Below are 22,945 nucleotides of genomic sequence, written 5' to 3'. Positions count from 1 at the left end.
GTGAGACTGAGGGTGAGATATGGCCTCACAGTGGAACAAAGCAGAAAAGCATTCCATGAAATGAGGAGAAAACCAGGGGAGACTTATTCCCAATTGGGTGTCCGAGTAGACAGAGCCCTAAACAGATGGATAGGAGGGAGTAAAGTAAAAACCTTTGAAGAGCTGAAGAATTTAGTGGGATTGGAACAATTATATAGATCGGTCCCCTCACAGTTTAGATGGTTCATCAGAGATAAAAAGCTTAAAACCATGGAGGAGGCAGCCACACTGTTAGATGAAACTGAGGGAGACCTGGGAGGATCACTGTTTCAACCTCTAGTGAAAAGAAATAGGTTTTGGGGCACTTCAGAGAAATCTGAGTCAGTGAAAACCAGGCCACTGAGGCAGTATGCTCCAGACCCAGAAAGACACCAGACAAAATTATTCACACCAGACCCAGAGAGAAGGAGGGAGGTGGTGTGTTATAACTGTCAAGGAGAGGGTCATTTGAGGTACCAGTGCCCAAAACTACAGAAAGTAAAATCCCACACGCCAGCCCACAGTTCATCTTGCAGAAAAGTAAAATCCCACATTCCATCTTGCAGAAAAGGCAGAAACTGAACAAAGCCCTCCACATAAACCAGTTTCTGAGGAAAAGCTACCAGAATGACCAGCCAGGGTTTTACAAGTATAGAAAATACAGGAGGACTTAAACAGAGAGTATTTGGAGACTGTGGAAGTTAATAATGAGCAGGTGGTAGGGTGGGAGCGATACAGGGGCTGAGGTAACCCTAATAAAGCTACAACTTGTCCAGAAGAGACAAATCCTACCAGGCCAGACCTATATTACCAAGGGGATTAGTGGGCCAGCATTCAAAGTGCAGTTGGCAGAAATCCCAATCAGATATTAACAATATGAAGAAAAATGGGTGGTTGGAGTTTGGGAAGGACTAGACGTTCCCATGATCCTGGGGAAGGATTTAGCTTCTCAAGTCAAGTCTGTAAAAATCACTACAAGAAGCTTTAGAACAGCCTAGGCTGGAGAGTTCAGCAGTTACTCTGGATACAAGTAGTAGCCACCTAGAGCTGTCTAGCAGGGTTGACACAAGCAGTTTGCAATGGGCTCAGAATGAACAGCTTATAAGTGAGCAGAAACAGTGTCCAACTTTACAAGGCACGGGTGAAGGCTGAAACGTCTCCAGAAGTGACAATTGAGCAACCTTGTCAATTTAAAGTTATAAAAGAAAGGCTTGGCAGAGTTTCAATGAGGCGAAAATATGCTATTGTCTGGGAGAAGCGAAAACAGCGAGTTGTGCCTAGGAAATACAGACTGCAACTGTTACTAATGGCACACCAAACTCCCATGGCAGGACATTTAGGAATTAATAAGACTCGTGAACAACTGCAAGCCAGATTTACTGGCCAACATAGGAAAAGACATCCGCCGCTTTTGCAAGACCTGTCCAGAGTGCCAGCTAGTGGGCAAGCCTAGTGACAAGGCTAAAGGACCTTTACAGCCAGTTTATCTGCGTGGCTTCAATGCAGTAACACATTGGGACTGCACAGGCGCAGGCCAGCCACGGATAAGATTTGTCAGCTTCTAGCAAAATTGAAAGTGAGAGTTCTCCCCCTCCCCTCGGGGCATGCAGCCTTCCCGCCCAGCGGTCACATGACCCAGGGGGAGGGAGCACTCTCCCCTCCAGTTCTTTTTCTGCCGCCACGGAGAGAGAATGTGTCTATAGCTTCTCTTCTACTGCTATTACTGAATGGAGTCTAGAAGGCTCCGTTTTTCAATCAACGTCATTCTTGTCGCACCAAAATGCGAAGACTTATTGCCACAAGGTTTGCCTCCATTGCCTGAGGGAACGGCACTTTCGCTCCACCCTCAGAGCACTGAAGGCTGGTACTGATCGTCTGAAACCGCTCTGCTGATCGCTGGAGGTACATCTAAGCGTGCTAAATCCTCCCTTCGGTCATCAAGACGTCCAAGTCGATCATTCTACCAGCCAAGTCCCTTGCCCCAGCTCCTTCAGACCGTCGTCCAACCTCCGTCAAAGTTGCCTCAACGCCATCAGACGCCGAACTTCCCTCGGCACAGAGCTCCTTCGACCTCCTCGGCAGTGAGGGCCTCGATGCCTTCGGCCGTCGAACTTCCCTCGGCACGGAGCGCCTTCGACCTCCTCGGCAGTGGGGGCCTCGATGCCTTTGGGCGTTGAACTTCCCTCGCCGCAGAGCGCCATCTAACTCCGTCAGTGAGAGCCTCGATGCCTTCGTACGTCGAACTTCTCTAGGCGTAGAGCGCCTCGGCGCCAGTCTTCCTCGAAGTCTCCTTGGTGCTGATCAAGGTCGTCATCACCTCGGCGCCGTTCGTCGATGGTCATCGACGTCTCCTTGAGTCAACTGACTCCAGCGATTGTTCATGAGGACTCCCCTCCTCGTGATTCCCTGGTATATCCCTCTGTTATAATTCAGGGCAGATGCCAGGATGACCGGCGGTTCCGCACGCAGTTCGTGATGCAACTGTACAGCGATGCGCCTTTGCCGTTGCCAAGCCCGAAGGCCTACTCTCTGGGCGCCTACGGTCTCGACGCCTACGTTCCTGGAGCCTACGCTCTCGGCGCCCATGGCCTTTCGGAGCCTACGGCCTCTCTGCGCCCACGACCTCTCGGCGTCTTTCTCGGCGCTCATGGCCTCTTGGCACCCACGGCCTCTCGGCACCCACGGCCTCTCGGCTACCTTCTTGGCGCCCATGGCTTCTCGGATCCCACGGCTTCTCGGCGCCTATGCTCTCGGAGCCTACGTTCTCGGTGTCGACATTCTCACCAATCCAATTCGTCACTTGTCGACCTCTTACTCTGGGTCCAGGCGGCGTAGAGGGATCCGTCGTAGCAGCTCGTCCTCTACATGGTCCCACATTGCAATCCTCAAAGACTGCGGACTCTGTCGTGTTTTCTCTGCAAGGGCAAGCACTATGGATATGCAGTTCGCCCTTGGTCGGGCTACGGCACCTCACACCTCCATGACGTGCTTCTCTATGGGAGTTACACACCTGGCCCTGCAGGGATGTGTCATTTTCCATACCTAGATGACGGGTCAATAGTCGGTTACTCAGAGCCTGCCTTTGCTAGTCAGGCGGAGGTTCTTATTTTCCGTCATAACCAACATGGGTCTCCTGGTCAACTATAAAAGTCTCCATTGACCTCTTCTAAGGTCATAGATTCATGGTACCCACCTGTACTTGGCCACAGCTAAAGCTTACCTTCTAATACAGAACATACGCTCCATTTGGAAGTTAGTTAACCTGTTCTAGAAAAGGTTTCAGATGACCCCTAAAATTCATTACTTGAGACTCATGGCTTTTCCACTGCAGTTGTTGCCTTTGCTCGTCTGCGGATGCTCCCCCTGCACGCTCGGTTTTCTGACAGCATTCCAGCTGAACATTGACCCTCAATACAAAAAGCTGTCTATCCCTAAATCGATTTTTGCCTCCTCGACTGGTGGTCCTCTTGGCCGGTGTTGCCTTTCAAACACCTGCTCCACAAGCTCATTCTTCCTGACGCCTCCTTATCAGGATGGAGAGCTCATTGTACGGATCTTAAGGCCCATGGTGTTTGGCCTGCTCAAGAGTCTGCCCTGCACATTAACTTCCTGAGCTTTTTCTATTAGGCTTGCTCTCTGTTCCTTTACAAGGGTCCTCGAGGATCGACGTGTTCAGGTCACAATGGACAGCACCGCCCAGCACAAACAGGGTGGCACAAGGTCCATTTGCTGTGCACAGAAGCCATTGCAGTCTGGGCCTGGCCATGACACATGGCTCCACTGTCACTGCCATTCACATCGCAGGCACAAGTTAGTTCTCGTAGACTTCGTAAGTTATCACCCTGACGATTGTCACAAGCTCACTGTAGACTCACATTGTCTCCGTTATCTCTTCCTAATCTGGGGCACCCTGCAAATGTATCTCTTGTGACTCAGCACAATTCAGTGTTTCCTCAATGGTGCTCCAGAGCATGGGTGAGCCCACGCTCCATGGGGGACGCTTTCCCAATACTTGATCGCCCCCCCTTCCCCTTGCTGGGCAAGGTTCTGGTCAAGATCTGGACGGAAAGGACAAGTGGCATCCTGGTAGCACCGTCTGGCCCAGGAGATCCCAGTCCACGATTCTAATGCCCCTGACTCAAGGGAGTACTGTTCCTCCCCAAGATATTTCTCACATTCCTTCCAGAATCAAACTGGCAGCATGGAGAATTCTATGTAATCTATGGTCAGATAGGGTGGCTCAGGTTTCTGCACCCCATTAAGTTGTCCACGAGAAGTTTTTATTGAGGCTAAGCGGAGACGTTTGTCCCTGTGGGCTGCTGACAATGGTTTGTCCAGAGCTGCTTCTTTCCTGTCGTTAATTTTTGGCTACCTCTACTACAATTCGGCCCTTCACGCTGAGTTGGACTCTTTTTTCACACCCAGACTCACAGAAGTTTTTTTTACGGGGACACATCAACCTCTATCCCCGGGTATCTCCACCTGTTTCTCAGTGGAGCTTTCCCTCCATGTTGTCCCAACTCGTGAAACACCGTTTGAGCCTTTGGCCACCAGGGACCCCTCTTTCCTATCCTATGAGACTGCCTGTCTGGTCACAATCACCTCGGCCAGTCATGTCAGAGATTTAGCGGCCCTTTGTCGTTCCTCACCGTTTACTAAGTTTCACGCTGATTAAGTGGTGTTGAAACCCGAGCTTTCTTTCTACACAAGGTATCGTCTTAACCGTGTTATTGCCGAACCCTTCTTCCGATGCGGAGAGGGCGCTATACTTTTAAATGTACGGAGGGCCCTCCCTTCTTATCACAAAGAACCTTGTTTGCAGGGAAAACATTAATATGTTATTGCTGTAACGACCACCATAAGGGTCACCGAGCCTCCCAGCAGACCCTGTCCAGGTGGATTACCTCAACCATTAAACTGTCTTATGAGAGAGCATGCGTGGATGGCCTGGACATGATCAAGGCGCACTCCACAAGAGCTTACGCTGCCTCCGTCGTCTTTTCGTCTAAAATTGACCTCTGAGACATCTGCTCAGCGTCGTCGTCGTCGACCCCTTCTACTTTCATTAAGCACTGTGTGGTCGACGTGGATTCATCTAGAGAGGCAGCACTGGGGCGTGCCGTCTTGCAGTCATTGTTTCGGTGTCTGTCCCACACCCGCCATCCGGGTAACCGAGCTCGCTACTCTCCCAATGTGGGACTGCATAGAAGCCACACAGATGAAAACAGTGTTTCACTTACCTGTAACTGTTGTTCATCTGGTGGATCTTCTATTCAGTAACACATCCCTCCCTCCTTCCCCGCTGTGGGACCTCTCCGCAATCATGTGGTTTTTGGTTCCGTGGCGGCAGGTTGGAGAACTGGAGGGGAGAGTGCTCCCTCCCCCTGGGTCATGTGACCGCTGGGCGGGAAGGCTGCTTGCCCCGAGGGGAGGGGGAGCACTCTCACTTTCGATTTTGCTAGAAGCTGACAAATCTTATTCATGGCTGGCCTGCGCAGTCCCAATGTGTTACTGCATAGAAGATCCAGCAGATGAACAACAGTTACAGGTAAGTGAAACTCTATTTTCCTCTTGTGGATGTCCCATTTTCAAGAATTGGAGTGGACCTAGGACCTTTTTCCAGAGCCACTAAGAGAGGAAACAGATACATTCTCACCGTAGTGGACTATGCCACTAAATTTCCAGTAGCAGTACGTGACAGTTGACTCTCCAGCAGCTCTTTTGAGGTGGGTCCTCCTCTCTTTCCATCTCTGCTATCAGTAGGTTTACATTGTGCATGTGCAGGCAATGTTCCTCTGTTTGGTGGGGATTTAAATGCCACTCCCGCTTTAGAGGGGTTTCTATATTTTTCTGCAAACCTGGGGGGTCCATTGGGTCTGCAGAAGCATACACTCTGTCTGAACCTGGTCCCAGTCTTTTAGTGTATTGATTGGCATGGGGTCAGGTTCAGCATTTGATATTGGATAATATTTTTTTCACCTTTAATGGCATGATGGATAATATTCTACCATTACCTAATTTTGAAAATTACTGCTTGTTTTAGCCTCTACTTTAGGATTTTTTTTTCCCTTTTGGTAATTTTGAAAATCTGTCATATGCTAGACCTTTATGTTCTTTTGCATTGTACTGATGACTTTGGGTGCATGTGCACCCACAGTTGTGCATGCATGTAAATAACCGTGTATCGTTCTATGGTGCCAAATCTGTTTTGGGGATGCTGTGAAGGGCATTTCCTTCTCCCCCTTATGAGGGAAGTATGATATATTTCTGATGGGGAAAAAGAATAAAAACGTGAGACTAAGCAAAGGACACAGCTAAAGTGTGGTTTATTTTTTTTAATGGCCTTGCAGATTCCTTGCAAAAAGAGATGAAAGAAAGCATTCCTTACACTGGCTTGCTTCAATAACCTTTGCTGATTTGTTAATTATGTTTTAGCAGTGTCACTAGAGTAGCATGATGTTTAATAGTGTATATTAAAATGTCTGTAGCATTATCTCAAAAGTTATAACAAGCTAATTTTGACGTTAGCTGGACAAATTGATAAGGCCTTTTTAATAAAGTGATATAAAGGAGCTTGGGTAATTATTTTTCATTCATGTTTGTCTTTTTAAAGAACTGTCATAATTTCACAATAGCCACAGACAGGGCATCATTAGGCAATGGATGCAGGATTGGCAGAGAGGGTGACATTATGTAAATACATGTGCACTATCCTCTTCTAGACAGAACACATTAGCACACAGTGTTGGACCACGCATCTAAATATTATAAACAATCCTAAAACACAAATAGAGATATACAATAAAAGAAGATTGATGGACATTTCTTGGTCCCTACATTAAAGATTGTAAAGAGGTTGTTTTTTTTAAAGTGCTGTCATCCAATTAAAGAATTTTTAGTTGATGGATCTTCTGACTCTTAATCTATAGATTGATTACATTAAATGCACATATTTACAAAACCTCAATATTAATGCATGTTTGAAATCCTGAAGGAAATGCATGTTAGAATTTAATATGCCAAAGCAACTACTCACTGTTTGAAAGGATTGTTATCTTAAATATTTTCTTTTATTGCATATTGTGCTGATACACCAAAATAATTTTAAAAATCACAACAAAGGTACATAACTCTGCTTCCAGTGGTTTCATGTAGATGTTAAATAGTGTTGCAGTTAAGATCACCGCCCAATGTCTATGGGGAAGAGCAGGGCTATCCTGGCATCACTGTTTGGATTTTTTCCTCCCAGACTGATTAGAACCATCACTGCATAGTACCTCCTAGTCTTATCTAGGCTGTCCAGAATAGTATTAAATGCTATTAAATGTCCAAGAGAGTTAGGGCTATCCCCCATCTCCTGATTACAGGTTGTCAACTGATATGAGCAAGGTGGTTTCATTGCCAAAAAAGAAAAAGAAAAACACCCCAAAACCCCAAGTCTGAAACCAATTTAAAGGGATTTAGATAATTACTTTAGTCTAAGAAGCCTTGAAGCTAAGATCCTTACACAAGAACGAAATATTGGAAAATGGAAGATGTCAAGGAAAAGTGTGTTTCAGGAGTGATTGTGCCACAACCTCATTAAGAGGAGATGTGACTGCCTCTACCACCTAAAGCCTTCCTAGATGAGACAGATTGTTTAGATCCCTTCTAGTCTGGTTTCAGTTCTGAAACAGCCTTGGTCGCCCAGGTGCATAACTTGTGCAAGGAGATGGGGTTGCAACTCTCATGATTCTCCTAGACCTCTCAACAGCTTTTGATACCATTGATCATGGTATCTTGGACTGTTTATCTGGACTGGGATTGGGAAGCACTAGTCTGTGAGGGTTACAGTCCTAACAGGAGGGTAGGTTTCAGACAGTGGTACCTGGGGGCTGCTGTTCAGTTCTTTGGCCTATGGGGTCCCACAAGGTTTCATCTTGTCCCCTATGCTGTTTAACATCTACATGAAACTGCTGGGTTATGTCATCTGGAGATATGGGCTGGGTTGTCACTGATATGTGGATGACACTCACTATCTCTCACTTCCAGCTGATCCCAGGGAGACTGTAGAAAACCTGAACTGGTGCCTGGATGCATTTTTGAAGTGCACGTGGGCTAATAAACTGAAGCTTAATCCCAACAATATGGAAGTGCTACTGGTGTATGGAAGGTCTGATCCTGGATTTAAGGTTTTACCCATTCTGGATGGGATGGCACTCCCCTTGAAGGAGCAGGTCCATAGTCTGGAAGTGCTGTTGAACCTAGGCATACTGCTGGATAAGCAGGTGGCAGCTGTGGCCAAGGGTGCCTTTTACCAGCTTTGACTAGTTAGCCAGCTGTGGACTTTCCTGGACAAAACAGATCTGACCACTGTGGTGCATGCCCTGGTTACACTGAGATTACTTCAGTGCACTCTACATGAGGCTGTCCTTTCAACATTTTTAGAAACTTCAATTGGTACAGAATGCTGCAGCCTGGATGTTGACTGGAGTGGGTCATAGGGACCACATTGCTCCAGTATTGGCCCACCTACACTGAATGCTAATGTTTCTGGGCACATTTCAACATGCTGGTTTTGACCTTCAAAGCCCTATATGGTTTGGGACCAACATACCTGAGCGCCTAATCCCTTATTAACTGACCATTATGGTAATCTTCGGAGGTCTTGCTTCAGGTGCTTCCGCCTTCTGAGATTAGGTGGGTGGCAAGCTGGGAGAGGGCCTTCTTGGTCATGGCACCAAAGCTCTGGAACTCTCTCCTCAGGGAGACTGGTCTGTGCCCTTCTGTTGCCGTTTTCCACCAGTGGGTGAAGACTTTTTTTTGTTTGGCATTTGCTCAATGATTCCTCCTTCCTAACCAATGTTTTATGTTTTATATGTGTTTTAACTGTTGTATATGTATTTATTTCTTTGGATAATTTGTATGGGATCTTTGCAGACCTGCTCAAGGTGGCTCACTGGTAAAACATTGAAAACAATGAAAATTATATCAATAAGAACAAATAAAAATGAAATAAAATCAATATCAATAAAAGCATTACCAATAAAACAGCCGGCAAACTAGATTATAAAAGCAGTTAAAACAGAGTAGTCTAAAACGTTAACAACACAGTCCATGGTTAGTAGCCAACCATAAGACAGTTAAAAAGGATGAAACCCTTTCGGTAAAAGCCTGTGTTAAAAAAAAATGTTTTGGCCTGGCATCTAAAAGAGAGAAAGGTCGAACACAAGGGTTGTGGACACAGGACCATTTGAAGAAGGCACAGTTGAGGATGCAGGAACTCATTTTTGCAGTTCGTCATGCCAATCTTAAACTTCAAATATTCCAGTTTTGGCTCATCCAGTTTTTGAGAAGGTGCACTGCAGTGGAATGACATATCGTCCAATGTTTCATCCAGGAAAATAGGGAGACTGGCTTCAAAATATTTAATTTTCACAATCAGCTTTTCCTTCCACAAACTACTACATTTATGATATTACAAAGAGAGCATGGGATTTCTCGGGGAATGATGATAAGCAAAACGTAACATCCATAACAATCCAGAATAGGGAAAGGTTCTTATGCATTTATGAGTACCAATAGTACTTCCTTGATCCTATAATGGTTATGGCCATTATACCTATAGTAGCAACAACCTGCAGTGCACTTGAAATCATTAATACACAGTTGCGCCTATTTCATGCTCTAGTGAAGTCCAGGAAAATGTTACTCTGGAAAGTCAAACTTCAGAAATCCCCAGAAGAGAAGTTGCTTCGCTTTTAAGTACTTCTGTACCTTGATGTATTATTGTTAGAAAGCTGTTCCTCCTCAGTCTTCAAATAGGTTGGTGAGTTTAGTTTTCTAGCTGAAAAAAGCAGATTCAGTAATTACTACCATCTTTTCCAGGTGTGCTGAAAACTTTGCAACTACTGGGACCTTGGACTGTTCAGTCCACCTAGTCTTCCTGTGAATTTCAAACCGAGTATACTTTCTTTTATGTGCTGGTTAGCTTCAGTCCATGTGGTAAGGGTATATAACTTTAGTGACACTGCCTGATGGCAGCTCCTTCATAGTTATACCTTCTGCAAAAAAGATAACACACGTTTGTTCTTTCTTCATGGGTTGTGAGTGTGTGTGGGGGGGGGAGAAAAGCAGATCGGAGGAAATTGTATCTCTCACATTATAGAATGTTGATAAAGAGGATTGCCATGGCAACCATATCATAAACGTCATGCTTACTTTGTTGCTGAGTTCACAGTGTCATTTTTAATTACTTCTATGCAATTAAAAGCAAAAATGAGTAATTTGTGTGAATATGTAATCAATATAATCAGCTATGTTTGCATTGAGAGTGAATATGGGCAATTTATCCAACTAGAGTGGAGGCTTTACCCAACATGGAAAAGCCGCTTTTTAATGTGGATTCTCCTGTTCTGTTCTGTTCTGTTTTTTTTTTTTTTTAATCGCAGAACTGTGAGAAGCTGGAAAATAATTTTGATGACATCAAGCACACGACTCTTGGTGAGAGAGGAGCACTTCGAGAAGCAATGAGGTAAGTCTGGTAAAGTCGCAGATGTGGTAAAGAAAGAGTCATTCTTCATTATTGGGGGAACAAATGAGTTCATTGCCACCATTCAGCTGTATTCTCTAAGGTATTAATTTGTCAGTGGAGAGGCTTCCCTTGAGGCTGTACTTGGGTTTTGAAGCTGCGTGAATGCTAAGCCTCTCTGCACAGTAAAAAACGTAAATGTTTAATTTGTTACTAAAAATGCTTAAGGGGTCCCTTGTTTTATATTTATAATAAACTGTGAATGACTGAAAATTGTTCATCTGAATTGTGAAAGTATTAAGGAAATAGTACAATGATTTTTTTTATAAGCGAGGCTGGGTATACTCCTAATTGGTATTTAATTTTCACTATATAGCAGCCTGTGTAATTTCTTTTTCTATTAGATTTTAATGGGATTAGACTACTGTATGTTAAAATGAATGACCTCATCCTTTAGCGTAAGAATACTTTTTCTCATTTCCCATTTTTGTGATCCTATATAGGCTTCTTGAGGAAATCTTAAATCCCAGGACAAAACTTCAGAATTCTTAATATCCAGCCAACCTTTTCCTTTCCCACATAGGCAGGACCAGACCCTTGTTTTCTGAGCTGAAGTGTCTAGCAGTTGCAAGAGGAAGAAGCCTCTAGAGAATTTATTGGGGGACTCAAAAAAAGGATATGCCCATACTGACTTTCTGACTTGTGAGTTCTTAGTCAGTAGTTTGTCTTTTAAGAAATATCAGTTTATTTAAAAAACAGTTGCCATATCAAGTTGCAATGGTTAAAAAGGATGCACATAAAATGAATGCGAAAAGTTGGACATGCAACTCTTTGAGAATATGACAACCTTTGTAAATCCATCCATCTTTGGGATCCACCTTTGCTTAGCTTTCCCTTTGACCTGCATAGTTCTTGGTAAACGGTGTATAACAATGACAATTGCTCAGTGACTCAGGAACCACATGAGGCTCTTCGACATGGCACCCGTGGCTCTTCTAAGCACTGTTCTCTAATGTGACCACTACATTTTCCAGGAAAGTAAGCAAGGCCATTACCTGGTAGGGCTTGTGGTTAGCAGGTGGTTCCCACCCTGAAATAGATACTGGGGGTAAGCTGCAAGCCTCCCTTGAGTTGCAGGCCTCATGCCAAGTATGGAATTAAAGGGTCTGTCCTCTCCAGCAACTCTCCGTCCTTATCTGTAGCCTCTATACGTTCACCCCAGTACCTGGGCTGCAGCAAGGAGGAGAGCATGATGGTCACAGAGAAGAGGGAGTACAACCACCACCACCACAGCAGCCAAACAACAAAAGAACAAGCTGGCCACACTGGGGTGGTGGTGATGTAAGAGCAATATATGTAAGAGCAATAGTTTGTCTTATGTGGGTGGGTGTATTTGGCCGTCTGGGGCACAGGACAGATGGTAGTCCTGTGGCTCTTTTGCTTGATGGTAATTGCGAATGTGGCTCTGCATGAGTCATGGAATGAGTACCATTGGCACGTGAAATGTCTGCTTCAGTGGCCTTAGTCATTCCTTGAAAACATACATAGGGTAGATCCCCCCTTACTTAGCATTCATAGTGCCACGTTCAGTTTCTGTCATGGATATACTAATCCACTGGTGCTCAAATCTTACGTCTGATTCTGCCTCTCTCTGTTTTGGACATATGTGTGTGAAAAATAGGTATACAAGCTTCCATACAAGCTACACAAGCTAAGAACTTGTAAAGGTATCTTCAAGTGCAATGCATTATTTTTTTCCATAGAAGGGAATGAATGGATGCCATTAATTTCAGTGGTCCTGTGTAATTGCCAACTCACAGCTCTTTGCTTCCTCCTCCTATTCATTTTTTTAAATCAGTAATGTGTATGTGTCCATCTGGAGGGTATATGGGTGCAGCGGGTGGGAAATTCAAGGGGACCAAATGACGTAAGGCAGTGGACTGGGTTTCTATAGATGTAAATGGCAAAGAAGACAGGATATGGTAGAGCAAACTGTAGAGTGAACTGTTAAAATATGTTTACTTCTATCTCTAGTAGAATTGCAATGGATAATAGATTTGGCTTTATTTCCTGTTTTAACTACTAGTTATTGCATGCATATGCTATACTATCCTCCCCCCACACACACACTTTGAAAAGATTAGTGTCACTTTGAAATAGAGAGCCACATGGCTTCTAGTTGCAAAATAACTCATTCAGAGTATCTTGTCACTGTATTCCACAACCATGGTTATCTCCAGGGCTTTGGAAAGTGATTGCACTGCCTTAAATATATTTAAAGTATAAATCAAGAAACCCATAAAAGTCTTGTTTTGAGCTTGATTGCAAGATTGATATTTGACAAAATAGTCTCCTTTTATTCTACTGTTGACAAGGGATCTTTATGTTGAGTTGTTTGTCCAACTTCATACAGGCTTATAAGATTGTACAGGCTTAGGTGGTCCTGCACTTTATATTGTCTGAGATTTCCTCTGTAATTTCTGATTTTTTTTTTCAATTGGAAATTTTAATTTACTTTGTGAGCTGCAGAGATAAATCGGAAGGCAAGCCTTCCTCCTTGGAGAATACTATAGCGAAGGGGGATTATGAGAGTGTGTAGAGATTGTGATTTCCCTTGAACATTCCTTCAATCACCTGTCTCAAATAAAACCAGAATTCTTTAATTTTAACTGACCTAAGGTTACATATTATACATGGTCAAAACAGGCAGTTATGAACTTCTATTAAATTCTGCAGAAATGCCCAGAAAGTGTGTTTCAGCTTGCAGACAATGCTGATCGCTGAAATGCTTTGTTCTAAAAACCTGGCTGGCTATAGTCTGTTAAGTCTCTGCAAAATAAAACCACCAGGGGAATTATTATTATTGGTTTTTGAATTGACAACATGTAGGTTTATTGGTAACATAAGTTTTAATTGTGTGCTACACCTGCTAATCACGTTCCTGTTTATTTGCAACAGCGATTTATATCATTTGCAGTGTTGCTACTTTGTGCTGAAAGCAAACCAGCCTGCTTGTTGTCTAATAATATTATTGTAATTGCTGTCATTGATATTGCTGTAATTAGAAATGGAATTCAAGGCATATCTTGAGATGGGCAACATGCCGGAGCCTTGGAAAACTGCATTATTTGCAAATTACACATGTAGTCGTTTGCTTAGCATTCTAGAAATCCCCTCCCCAAAAATAGCCATAAAAACTGAAGTAACCATTCCACCTTTTAAATTTTTATTTTTAGTCTACCTTTCTCCCTGTCTTATGAACTGATTCGCAAACTGTTTGAGAGGCTGCAGTCCTCTTGCAGTGACTATATGTATGTCTGTTGCTGGGCTGGACCACTTCAGAGTATAAGATGGGGCTTGAATGTCCGCTTGCTCTTTTATAAAGTAAAAAACACACACCCCATTTTGTAAACCATATTTTTCACTTCATAAGACGCACCTGACCATAAGACGCACCTAGTTTTTAGCAGAGGCTGTGCAGAGAAGGAAGGGGAGGGACGGAGGGAAAGAAGGAAGGAAGGAAAGAGAGAGAGGGAGAAAAAGAGAGAGAGGGGTTCCCAGCTTCTCCCCCTCACATACATGTGCAAACCTCCCCAGCTTCTCTCCACCACACACACACTCATGCAAGCACAATGGGGAGAAACCTCCGTAGCTTCTCCCCTGCCCCTCCTAGCAAGCAAGCAAGCACCTGGCTGCACTAGCAACCGGGAGCGATTGGGAAGTCACCTCCGCAGCTTCTCCCCCACCCCACCCCTAGCAAGCAAGGAAGCAAGGAAGCACCTGGCTGTACTAGCAACTGGGCACGATTGGGAAGTCACCTCTGCAGCTTCTCTCCCACCCCACCCCCAGCAAGCAAGGAAGGAGGGGAGCAAGGAAGGGAGCAAGCAAGCAGCTGGCTGCACGAGCAGCCGGGCGCGATTGGGAAGTCGCCTCCGTGGCTTCTCCCCCCCCCCCACCCAAGGAAGCAAGCAGGGAAGTAAGCAAGCAAGCACCCGGCTGCACGAGCAGCCGGGCACAATTGGGAAGACGCCTCTGCGGCTTTTCCCCTGCCCCCCCCCCAAACAAGCAAACAAGCACCTGGCTGCCCCCCCCCCAGCAAGCAAGGAAGCAAGCACCCGGCTGCACTAGCAACCGGGCGCAATTGGGATACCTCTCTGCAGCAGGGGGAAGCAGCGCTCTGCCGGACAGACCGCCGGACAGACACAGGAACCCCAGCATTTTCTCTCGGCGATTCGGCTCCAGTTACGGTAACACACACACATTCACTCCATAAGACGCACAGACATTTCCCCTCACTTTTGAGGAGGAAAAAAGTGCGTCTTATGGAGTGAAAAATACAGTAGTTGAAAGCAGCATATTGGAAGAAGGCTTGCCTAGAATCTTTTACTGCAACATGCTACTTTTGTATGTACAGGGAGTGTTATGTGAAAAAATACAAACATTCCACTGTTGTGTGACATGGTATGGGCCAATGAAAGATATTTCACATTGAGGTGTAGATCATGAACAGTAGCTCTTTAGTTTGCCATGTAGGTAGCTCTTTGAACTTGGACAAATTATTGTAGTGATTTCCCTGGGATGTGGCGGATTTAGGCTTTCAATTTCTCTTCCAGGATATGTTCAGAATATGCTGCAAACACTTGGTTGGTTACTCTGGAGCCTTTTTCAGCTGGTCCTGCAGATAGTATGCTAGGGAAAAGTTTCACCTCCCCACCCCACCCCCCAGGAATCAGCCTTGTAGATTGCACAGCTTGTCAGTATTCCTGTATAGGGTCATGGTTCCCTATGAGAATCAGCAAGGAAACAGCACAGGCTGGAGTACCTAAATGAGTATTTATGACTTTCCCCAAGATGTCCTGAAAATTAACCAAAACCTTTTATAGTACACTGTTGATGCTAAGCTGTGGTCCAGATAAATGTCACCATTTAAAAACATTTCATGCCTCTATTTACATGCATATTGAAAAGCACTTCCTTCATGTAGTCTAGAGAACCAGATAAAAATTTGTGGAACTGTGCTGATTTAGGCTTTTAATTTTGAAGAAATGTTCTGTCTCAAAGAGCTCAAGGAGATATATATATGGGTTTGTTCCAGTTTCTCCTTGTGACAATCTTGTGGGGATAAGTAGGGGAACAGACAGGGCCTCCCTGTGAACTATGTGGTTGAATGGAGAATTTGATCAAAGTTTTTCGCAGTTAGACTTGTCTAACACTCCAGCCATGTCACTATCCTGGCATTTCAAAACAGCAGCCTCACATACCCTGTGCAGAACCACCTCTGACGCTGTAAAGGGTCTTGAAAAGCAGTTTTCAGTGTAGGCGATTGGTGTGGGGATCCTGTTCAAAGGGAAAATCTTGGACTGGACAGCTCTGGAGGAGCTCTCTGGTCTGTGGCAGACATCCTCACCATCCGTAATTTGACTTGCTTTGTTCTGTTTTAGACTGTTTACCTGCAGATTGTTGAAAGTGATGTCACTCCCTGTAGGACGCCCCCTGTCCTATATTCAATAAATCATAGGCATTTACTTTTAGTTTTCTGTGATTAAAAAACTTAAACTGTTCCTGCTGTGTTCCAGGCTGCTTGATGCAGCTCACTCCTGGCCAATGCCGTTCCATTAAAATTCTGTTTATTTGACTTTTGTAAATTGGAGAAAGGAAAACAGATTATTTAAGTGAAATGCTCTGTATTAAATGAACTTTAATGAAATCGACATTTTAATTTTGTTAGGATTAGCTAAAAGCAATGTTTAGAAAAGTCAGGTGCTGAAAGTTAATCTCTTAATTCCACTTTTTAGACCCCCCCCCAGTTAAAAGTGATTTCTTTTTTCTTCTTCTAGTAATATAATTTGTAATTGACAGATCCTGCTGAGTAAGATTTATAGCAAGATAAGTTACTGGTAATACTGGAAAAAATTAAGATCTGCTATACATTTACAAGTATATTCATGGGTTTCTTACAGAATTGGCTTAATTGTGTGTGTATGTCTGGCTCCCCTCCCCATTCATTTATTATTATATTCTGCCTGTTCCAAAACTGCAGAAGTCAGGTACATCTCACCAGTTATATTTAAGATAGATATGAATCCTTAGATGGCTGCACCTAAACGCACAGAATCAGACTGGCCTGAGTCATGGGCTAACAGATCCTGTGTGTTCTGGAGCAGTTATCTATTAGATAGTGTTCATTCTGTGTGATGCACTCCTGCCCAAGCACAGAAGAATTTGGAGTCCTTAAAAAGCTTTTACAACCTTTCCTTTAACTGTGTGAAAGGATTGTAACTTACCTACTGTTCTACATTCATGTAATTCTTTTAGAAGTGGGGGGAGGAGGAAGAATTTCCCCCATAAAATTTCAGAGAGTGAGCTGACTCCATGTGGTATCACTTTAACCATCAATCCTTTCGCCTTGAATGGGACCTAAGAGGTAAAAAGATTATACCTCTGCACTAGGCAACTTTTGAGGAAATAGGCCTTAAGACCCTTGACCAACAAGGCATGTTAATGAAAACGGGAACTGATGGACAAAAAAAGGCTGTTATTCCTCTGACCATGTGTGGTGAGCCACAGAAGCCTGATGATGTGAGCTATTTCTCTTGTGCTGTTACATTCATTAAATTTGCCTGTAATCAGCCATTTGACAGATTTTAAAGGAGTATTGTGTTCTTCATTTATAAAACAACAACCCCTCTTTCCAAGATGGAGAGCAATGATTGGGAAAAAAATGTAGGCATTATTTACTAAGCACTCAATTGTTCAAAAAGGCAGATCTTTTGATAAACATTCTACATACCCAATGTAATTGTTTTCCATTACATTCCTGTTCCACACATACCCATTGCTGTCAGTTGTCCATATGTTTCTTCCTGCTGCCCTACCTTTGCTTGTCTTATCATTTCAAAAAAGACACAAATGGGAAACGTTTGTTCAAAGAAACCCTGTGCATATCTGATTTCTTTCATTCATTTTGAGTATGTAATTCAAGTATTGATGCCATGGGCCTTGAAGTATTTTTATTCCATTGTGCAATATTTCTGAGCTGGGCAGTGAGAGCTGTGTAGTGTCCTGGGCCATTAATGCCCTTTGTTTTCAGTTAATGGTGGCATTTCTGAATGTTGACAGCAAAAGCTGTCAAGCTGATGGATTTTTAGCACTTTTGCATTCAGTCATTTGAATAGTTTATTGGGAGCTAAAGCGGTTTAACCAAAATATCTTGAAGGGGAGAAAACTCAACCAATCCTTTAATTTGAAAATAGTATTAGACATGTATTGGCATGTTATTGTTGTACTCCAAAATTCACATAAGGGGGCCATTTATTTTCCCCCCTCAGCACAGATTATTATTTTATTAAAATGAAGATATCAAATCCTTGAAGTAAGATATATTATGTAAGGTATAATTATCTCATTTAAGTAACTGAGGATATTAGCCTACATATGAAGCCTTTAAGATAACTTCCATTTGCACTTAAATTCTAACTGCGGTTTTGACACATTATCTAGGGAGAATGCCATGTTTCCTGCTGTGCTAAACTTACCGAAACAAATAGAAAAAAATAGCATTGCTGTGCACTATCCCTGCTTTACTATTTTGTAATTGGACAGCACAACAGGAGTGACACTTCTTTGTAACACTGAGTTACTGTGATGATCTTGCGATTTCATGCTCTAAGCATAAGGCTGGCTGGGATTGTCTTATATCAAGGATAAAATGAGTATGACGGTAAGGAATCCAGTTAATTAAAAAAATCTTCACAATGGTAAAATCTGGTAAGAAAATCTAGCTTCCCCTGTTGTGGTGTTATTTACCAACATAGCCTAATAAGTGGGATCACTGGCACCCTGGAATTTTGTTCCTTGGGTTTGGGGAGGTCTTTTGTAAGCTTGACCTGTGTCAAAGGAAGAGACTGGGAGGAGGAATGGGCAAAAATTGTACCTTCGCTACTGATGGAAGGGCCTGTCATTGGAAACTTGGAAACACACCATAGGGTACAAGCCATTGATTTAATTGCCTGTAAGATTCCTTGAATAACTGGTGAAAAGAAGGTGTGTGTGTGAATGCACTTGTTAGGTGCCATCAAGACGGTTCTGACTTATGGTGACCCTATGAATTAATGACCTCTTATCATTAACAGCCTTGCTCAGGTCTTGCAAACTAAAGATTGTGGCTTCCTTTACTGAGTCATTCCATCTAATTTGGATACTAAATAAATTAAACTGTTCCTTCTCTTCATGGTTGGGAAACTGGGCTAGTTAGGAAGGCAGATGGACAGGATTTTTGGGAGGCAAGCAAGATGGATGGTCTTGTCGCGGTTCGGGCCGTTAAGTGCCTACACTCTTAGAAAGGATCCCTTCCTGAGAAGGGATATGTTATCTTATTCAGCGAGACACCACTAGACCGGAATCAACGGTTCCTAGAAACTTGTTATGGTTCCTAGAAAATCTCTTGAACACGCCAATAAATTTATAATACTGGATAAGAGTAGAAGTATAAAAAACACATTTATTTACATTATATAATATATGCTTTTTGGTTGCAAAGCCTTAAAATATCATATAAGGCTAGACATCATTAGTCTTAAACATGTTTATGTAGCAAGTAATCATTCACACTCTCTATGCCTCCATAAAGGAGTATCTTAGTCAGAATATAATCATAAAGTATCCTTAGTGCAATGCACTTTCATTCAGAATATAAAGTTACAGAAATCCTGTCAAAATATGGTTAATTCTTTGGAAAAAGATTTGGTTAGAAGCATCCTAACTTAAATCATCATAATATTTCAGTACAGAAGACACACTATACCTTGCTGTGTCATCTGTAGTCCTCTAAGAATCTAAGCTCTATGAGAACATATGAATTTATCCCAGAGTATCTGTATTTTCTAAGTCTTGAATCTTTTAAAGACTTCTATTAATATTCTTAACTGATCATCATTAAGATCAGGCATTGTCTATGTACATGCTATGCATATTCTTTTTAGTTTTAGACAGCAATGCTGAATATATAAATACTATGTGTTAGCTTAAAGCTGTTTAAAGTCTCTTTGGCTGTGCCAATCTGTGTATACGCTGTACAATGTATCAGCATTGTGCATATCTTCACAGAGTACAGAGAGTCTCCTTTCCCTTCAGGAACATCTCTGGTCTCTTGCTCTGAGGAGGTTCAGAAGTCCTTCTGTTAAGTAGAGGACGTTCTGACACAATCTCAGAGGTCTAGCTATTAGTCCTGTGTTCAGGATGCTCTTTAGCATTGGTAAGCCAAATAGGTTTAGTTTGTAAGAATCCATAAATCCGATGGACTCTCAGTGTTCCAATATATGGAAAGATCACTGCACTTAGGTTCCCATTCAAAGAATAGGAATTCTAAGGGTCTCTATCCTCTTCTAGGAATAGAGCAGTCTCACAAGAAGACTGTAAGTGAGATATGTTGAAATATCCAGATCTTGATACTTCAAGATACCTCAGAGAACTGCTGTCCACGCAAGGATCAGAGTCTCAATGTTTTACATTTCAGGCCTCTGAGATGGAGAAATGTTACTTCAGACAGCTGCAGTCTGCCAGCAATAACAATCTGAAGTGCTGGCTGTACTGTGGCTGTATTTATACTGTTTCTAGACTAAGGGTGAAGAGAGATCCTTTATCTCCTCTTCCTTATCCATTAAGAGGGATACCTTTTATTCCCTTTGTCTGATATGATGTGCAGTGCAGAAATGGCTTACTAGCAGCTGCTCAACTATTTATGTCCATATATGGGCGTCCTTTCCTTTCAGTCCACTTTGCTTAAAGTATAAACACTTATTTCTGAGTTACATGATCACGTTATATACATAATTTGTATACCATCCTCTTTGTTAGGACAATACGCATTAAATGAGACTACTTAGAGATCTATAGCACAATGTTTAACTATATAACTCATAAAACACAATTATTGTTTACATTTGTCACTTTGTGAACATCTGTTAGTAACTGACATCCTTGAGCAGATTACAGAAGGCAAGAAAGCATATTACTCATATCTTTGAGAGAACTTTAATGCCTTTAAGCTATAAAAAGCACAGTTTCAGCTATTAATGCACTCTTAGTACATTAAGATATCTTAAGACCTTGAGAAGGACAAAAGTGTCCTGCTTTTGTGATTCTGACATCTGGCAGCTGAGTCAGAAATGTGATTTTGGTCACATCTTATTGATAGATAAGGAAAGGTGCTCTGCTTTGCCCCTTCAAGGCCAGATCAGGGTAACTTTACTAGTCAGCGCTTGATAGAGCTGACCTTGAGAGTATTCCATCAGCCTGTCAGCATTACACAGACTTTCATTATACATTACACAAACCTCTGCAGTGGCTCAGTTTGCATGATGTGTACTAGCTCTATATGGAATTAATCCTGCACATGTTCACAGAATACCATAGTTATGTCAGAGACTGTGACAGTCTAAAGATAGAAAGTGGTGGCCTGGACCTTAAACTTACAAGTAAAGTTCTCCAATTAGAAGGAGATTGAGACTGGGAAGGGCAGCCATGAAGGAGCTAGAAAAGATTTTGAAGTGTAAGGATGTGACTCTGGCCACCAAGACTAGATAAATTCATGCCATTATATTCCCTATTACTATGTATGGGTGTGAAAGCTGGACAATGAAGAAAGCTGATAGGAAGAAAATAGATTCCTTTGAAATGTGGTGTTGGAGGAGAGTGTTGCGGATTCCGTGGACTGCCAAAAAAACAAATCAGTGGGTTATAGATCAAATCAAGCCTGAACTGACCCTAGAAGCTAAAATGACTAAACTGAGGCTGTCGTATTTTGGTCACGTCATGAGATGACAAGAGTCACTGGAAAAGACCATCATGATAGGAAAAGTTGAGGGCAGCAGGAAAAGAGGAAGACCCAACAAGAGATGGATTGACTCAATAAAGGAAGCCACAGCCTTCAATTTGCAAGATCTGAGCAAGGCTGTCAAAGATAGGACATTTTGGAGGACTTTCATTCATAGGGTTGCCATGAGTCGGAAGCGACTTGACGGCACTTAACACACACACACAAAGTTCTCCGAAGGGCCACTCATGGACAGAGTTAAGTTGAGCTAAGTGGCCCCTATAGATCTGGCAGTGCCACATAGTCTGCTTGGCTTGGACCCAGGCCACAGTGGTGATGTCAGTGGGTATGGGCTAGGGATGCTGGGAATTTTGCCTTGATCCTGTTTATCAAAGTGAACATGTTTGAAGGTATCAATCAGATGCTAGTCAATCACCTGATCTACTCAGTTCATACTGAACAGCCACAGACACTGTCGAGCTGGTTTGTGTTAGGTTTTCACAAAACTACATATGCACAAAGATTCTGCCAATTCAAACTGATCAGTGGTCATTAGCATCATAAGGGCTGATCAGAAATCAACTCTAGGGGGTGGGCTTTTAATCCATCCCCCAAGTTGCTTTGTTTGGGAGGGCTGAAACACAACAAAGTCAGAGATGTGAAACCTCTGATCTCTAACTTTGCTGTGTTTTAGCAAAGTGATTGTGTGTGTGTGTGTATGTGGGGGGTGTTTGGCAAGCATGTAAGAACATGCATGCATGAAAACCAATGGTACTGTATGAATATGAATACAGTGAAGCAACCAGTCAAACAACAACAAACCAGTCCTCCAAAAAATCAAGTCCCTGTTTGTGATTGGCAAACAGGATGTGAACTGAACTGGCAGGAATTCGAGCATCCTTAGTATAGGTTCACGTGTCCATGGATGGAAATTTTCCCATACATGACTACTGGCTGTGTGGGAAGGACCCATTACTCCCCTTTAATGAGCTGCCATTGCAACAGCTGGTGGGCATCTCTGGGTGCCTGAGTGGGAAGCAGGAATAGGGTAGGGCCAAAGTTGTGGCTGCAGCAGTTTCCACACCTTCATGAGAGGCCAGGAGTGGCAGGAGGGTATATATGGCATGACATGCCTAATTCAGATGGACCAGGAAGGGGCAGATGAGGAGGTTCCTATTCCCAGGGCCCCGGGAGAGATGACGTGGTGTGCGCCATGGAGAACAAGAAGACGAGTTGCGACCCCATTGCAGGGCAAGTTCCCCCAGTGCACCCGAAGGTTCCGCTGCAGCTGGGCATCCAGTTGCCAGAAGCTCTGCCGCCCGCCCAAAGGACGTGGTGGGCTTCATCGGGGGAGTGACACCGCGGTGGGAAGTGTCTCGCTGTCGGGCACAACTATCCCTGGCCCAGCCAGCTCAAAGGAAAGGGCCTTGTTGGCTGGCCGGGGAGGATCATGTCCCCAGGAGCAGTCAAGGGAGGGGGAGAGGACTTGGGAGGCTCTGAGAGCTGCTCGCTCCAGGCAGCTGCTGGAGGTTGCAGCAGCGGCAACTCAAGGAGAGGCGTGGCAAGGAAAAAGGGGCACGGGAAGGGCGAGGAGGCTGGAAGGC

At 43.5% G+C, this 22,945-nt stretch overlaps 1 protein-coding gene across 1 annotated transcript in view; it reads left to right on the top strand.

Moving 5' to 3' along the window:
* DPYD (dihydropyrimidine dehydrogenase) overlaps positions 1–22,945 on the top strand; it is a 750,022-nt gene that overhangs the window by 99,208 nt on the left and 627,869 nt on the right. Inside the window, exon 3 of the mRNA XM_056844741.1 lies at positions 10,449–10,531. Coding sequence (XP_056700719.1) covers positions 10,449–10,531 — 83 coding nt within the window. The remainder of the gene's footprint in view (positions 1–10,448; positions 10,532–22,945) is intronic.

The sequence above is a fragment of the Euleptes europaea genome, chromosome 2, assembly GCF_029931775.1.
Source record: "Euleptes europaea isolate rEulEur1 chromosome 2, rEulEur1.hap1, whole genome shotgun sequence".
Classification (NCBI taxonomy): Eukaryota; Metazoa; Chordata; class Lepidosauria; order Squamata; family Sphaerodactylidae; genus Euleptes; species Euleptes europaea.
This window is presented reverse-complemented; position numbering and strand designations above follow the sequence as displayed.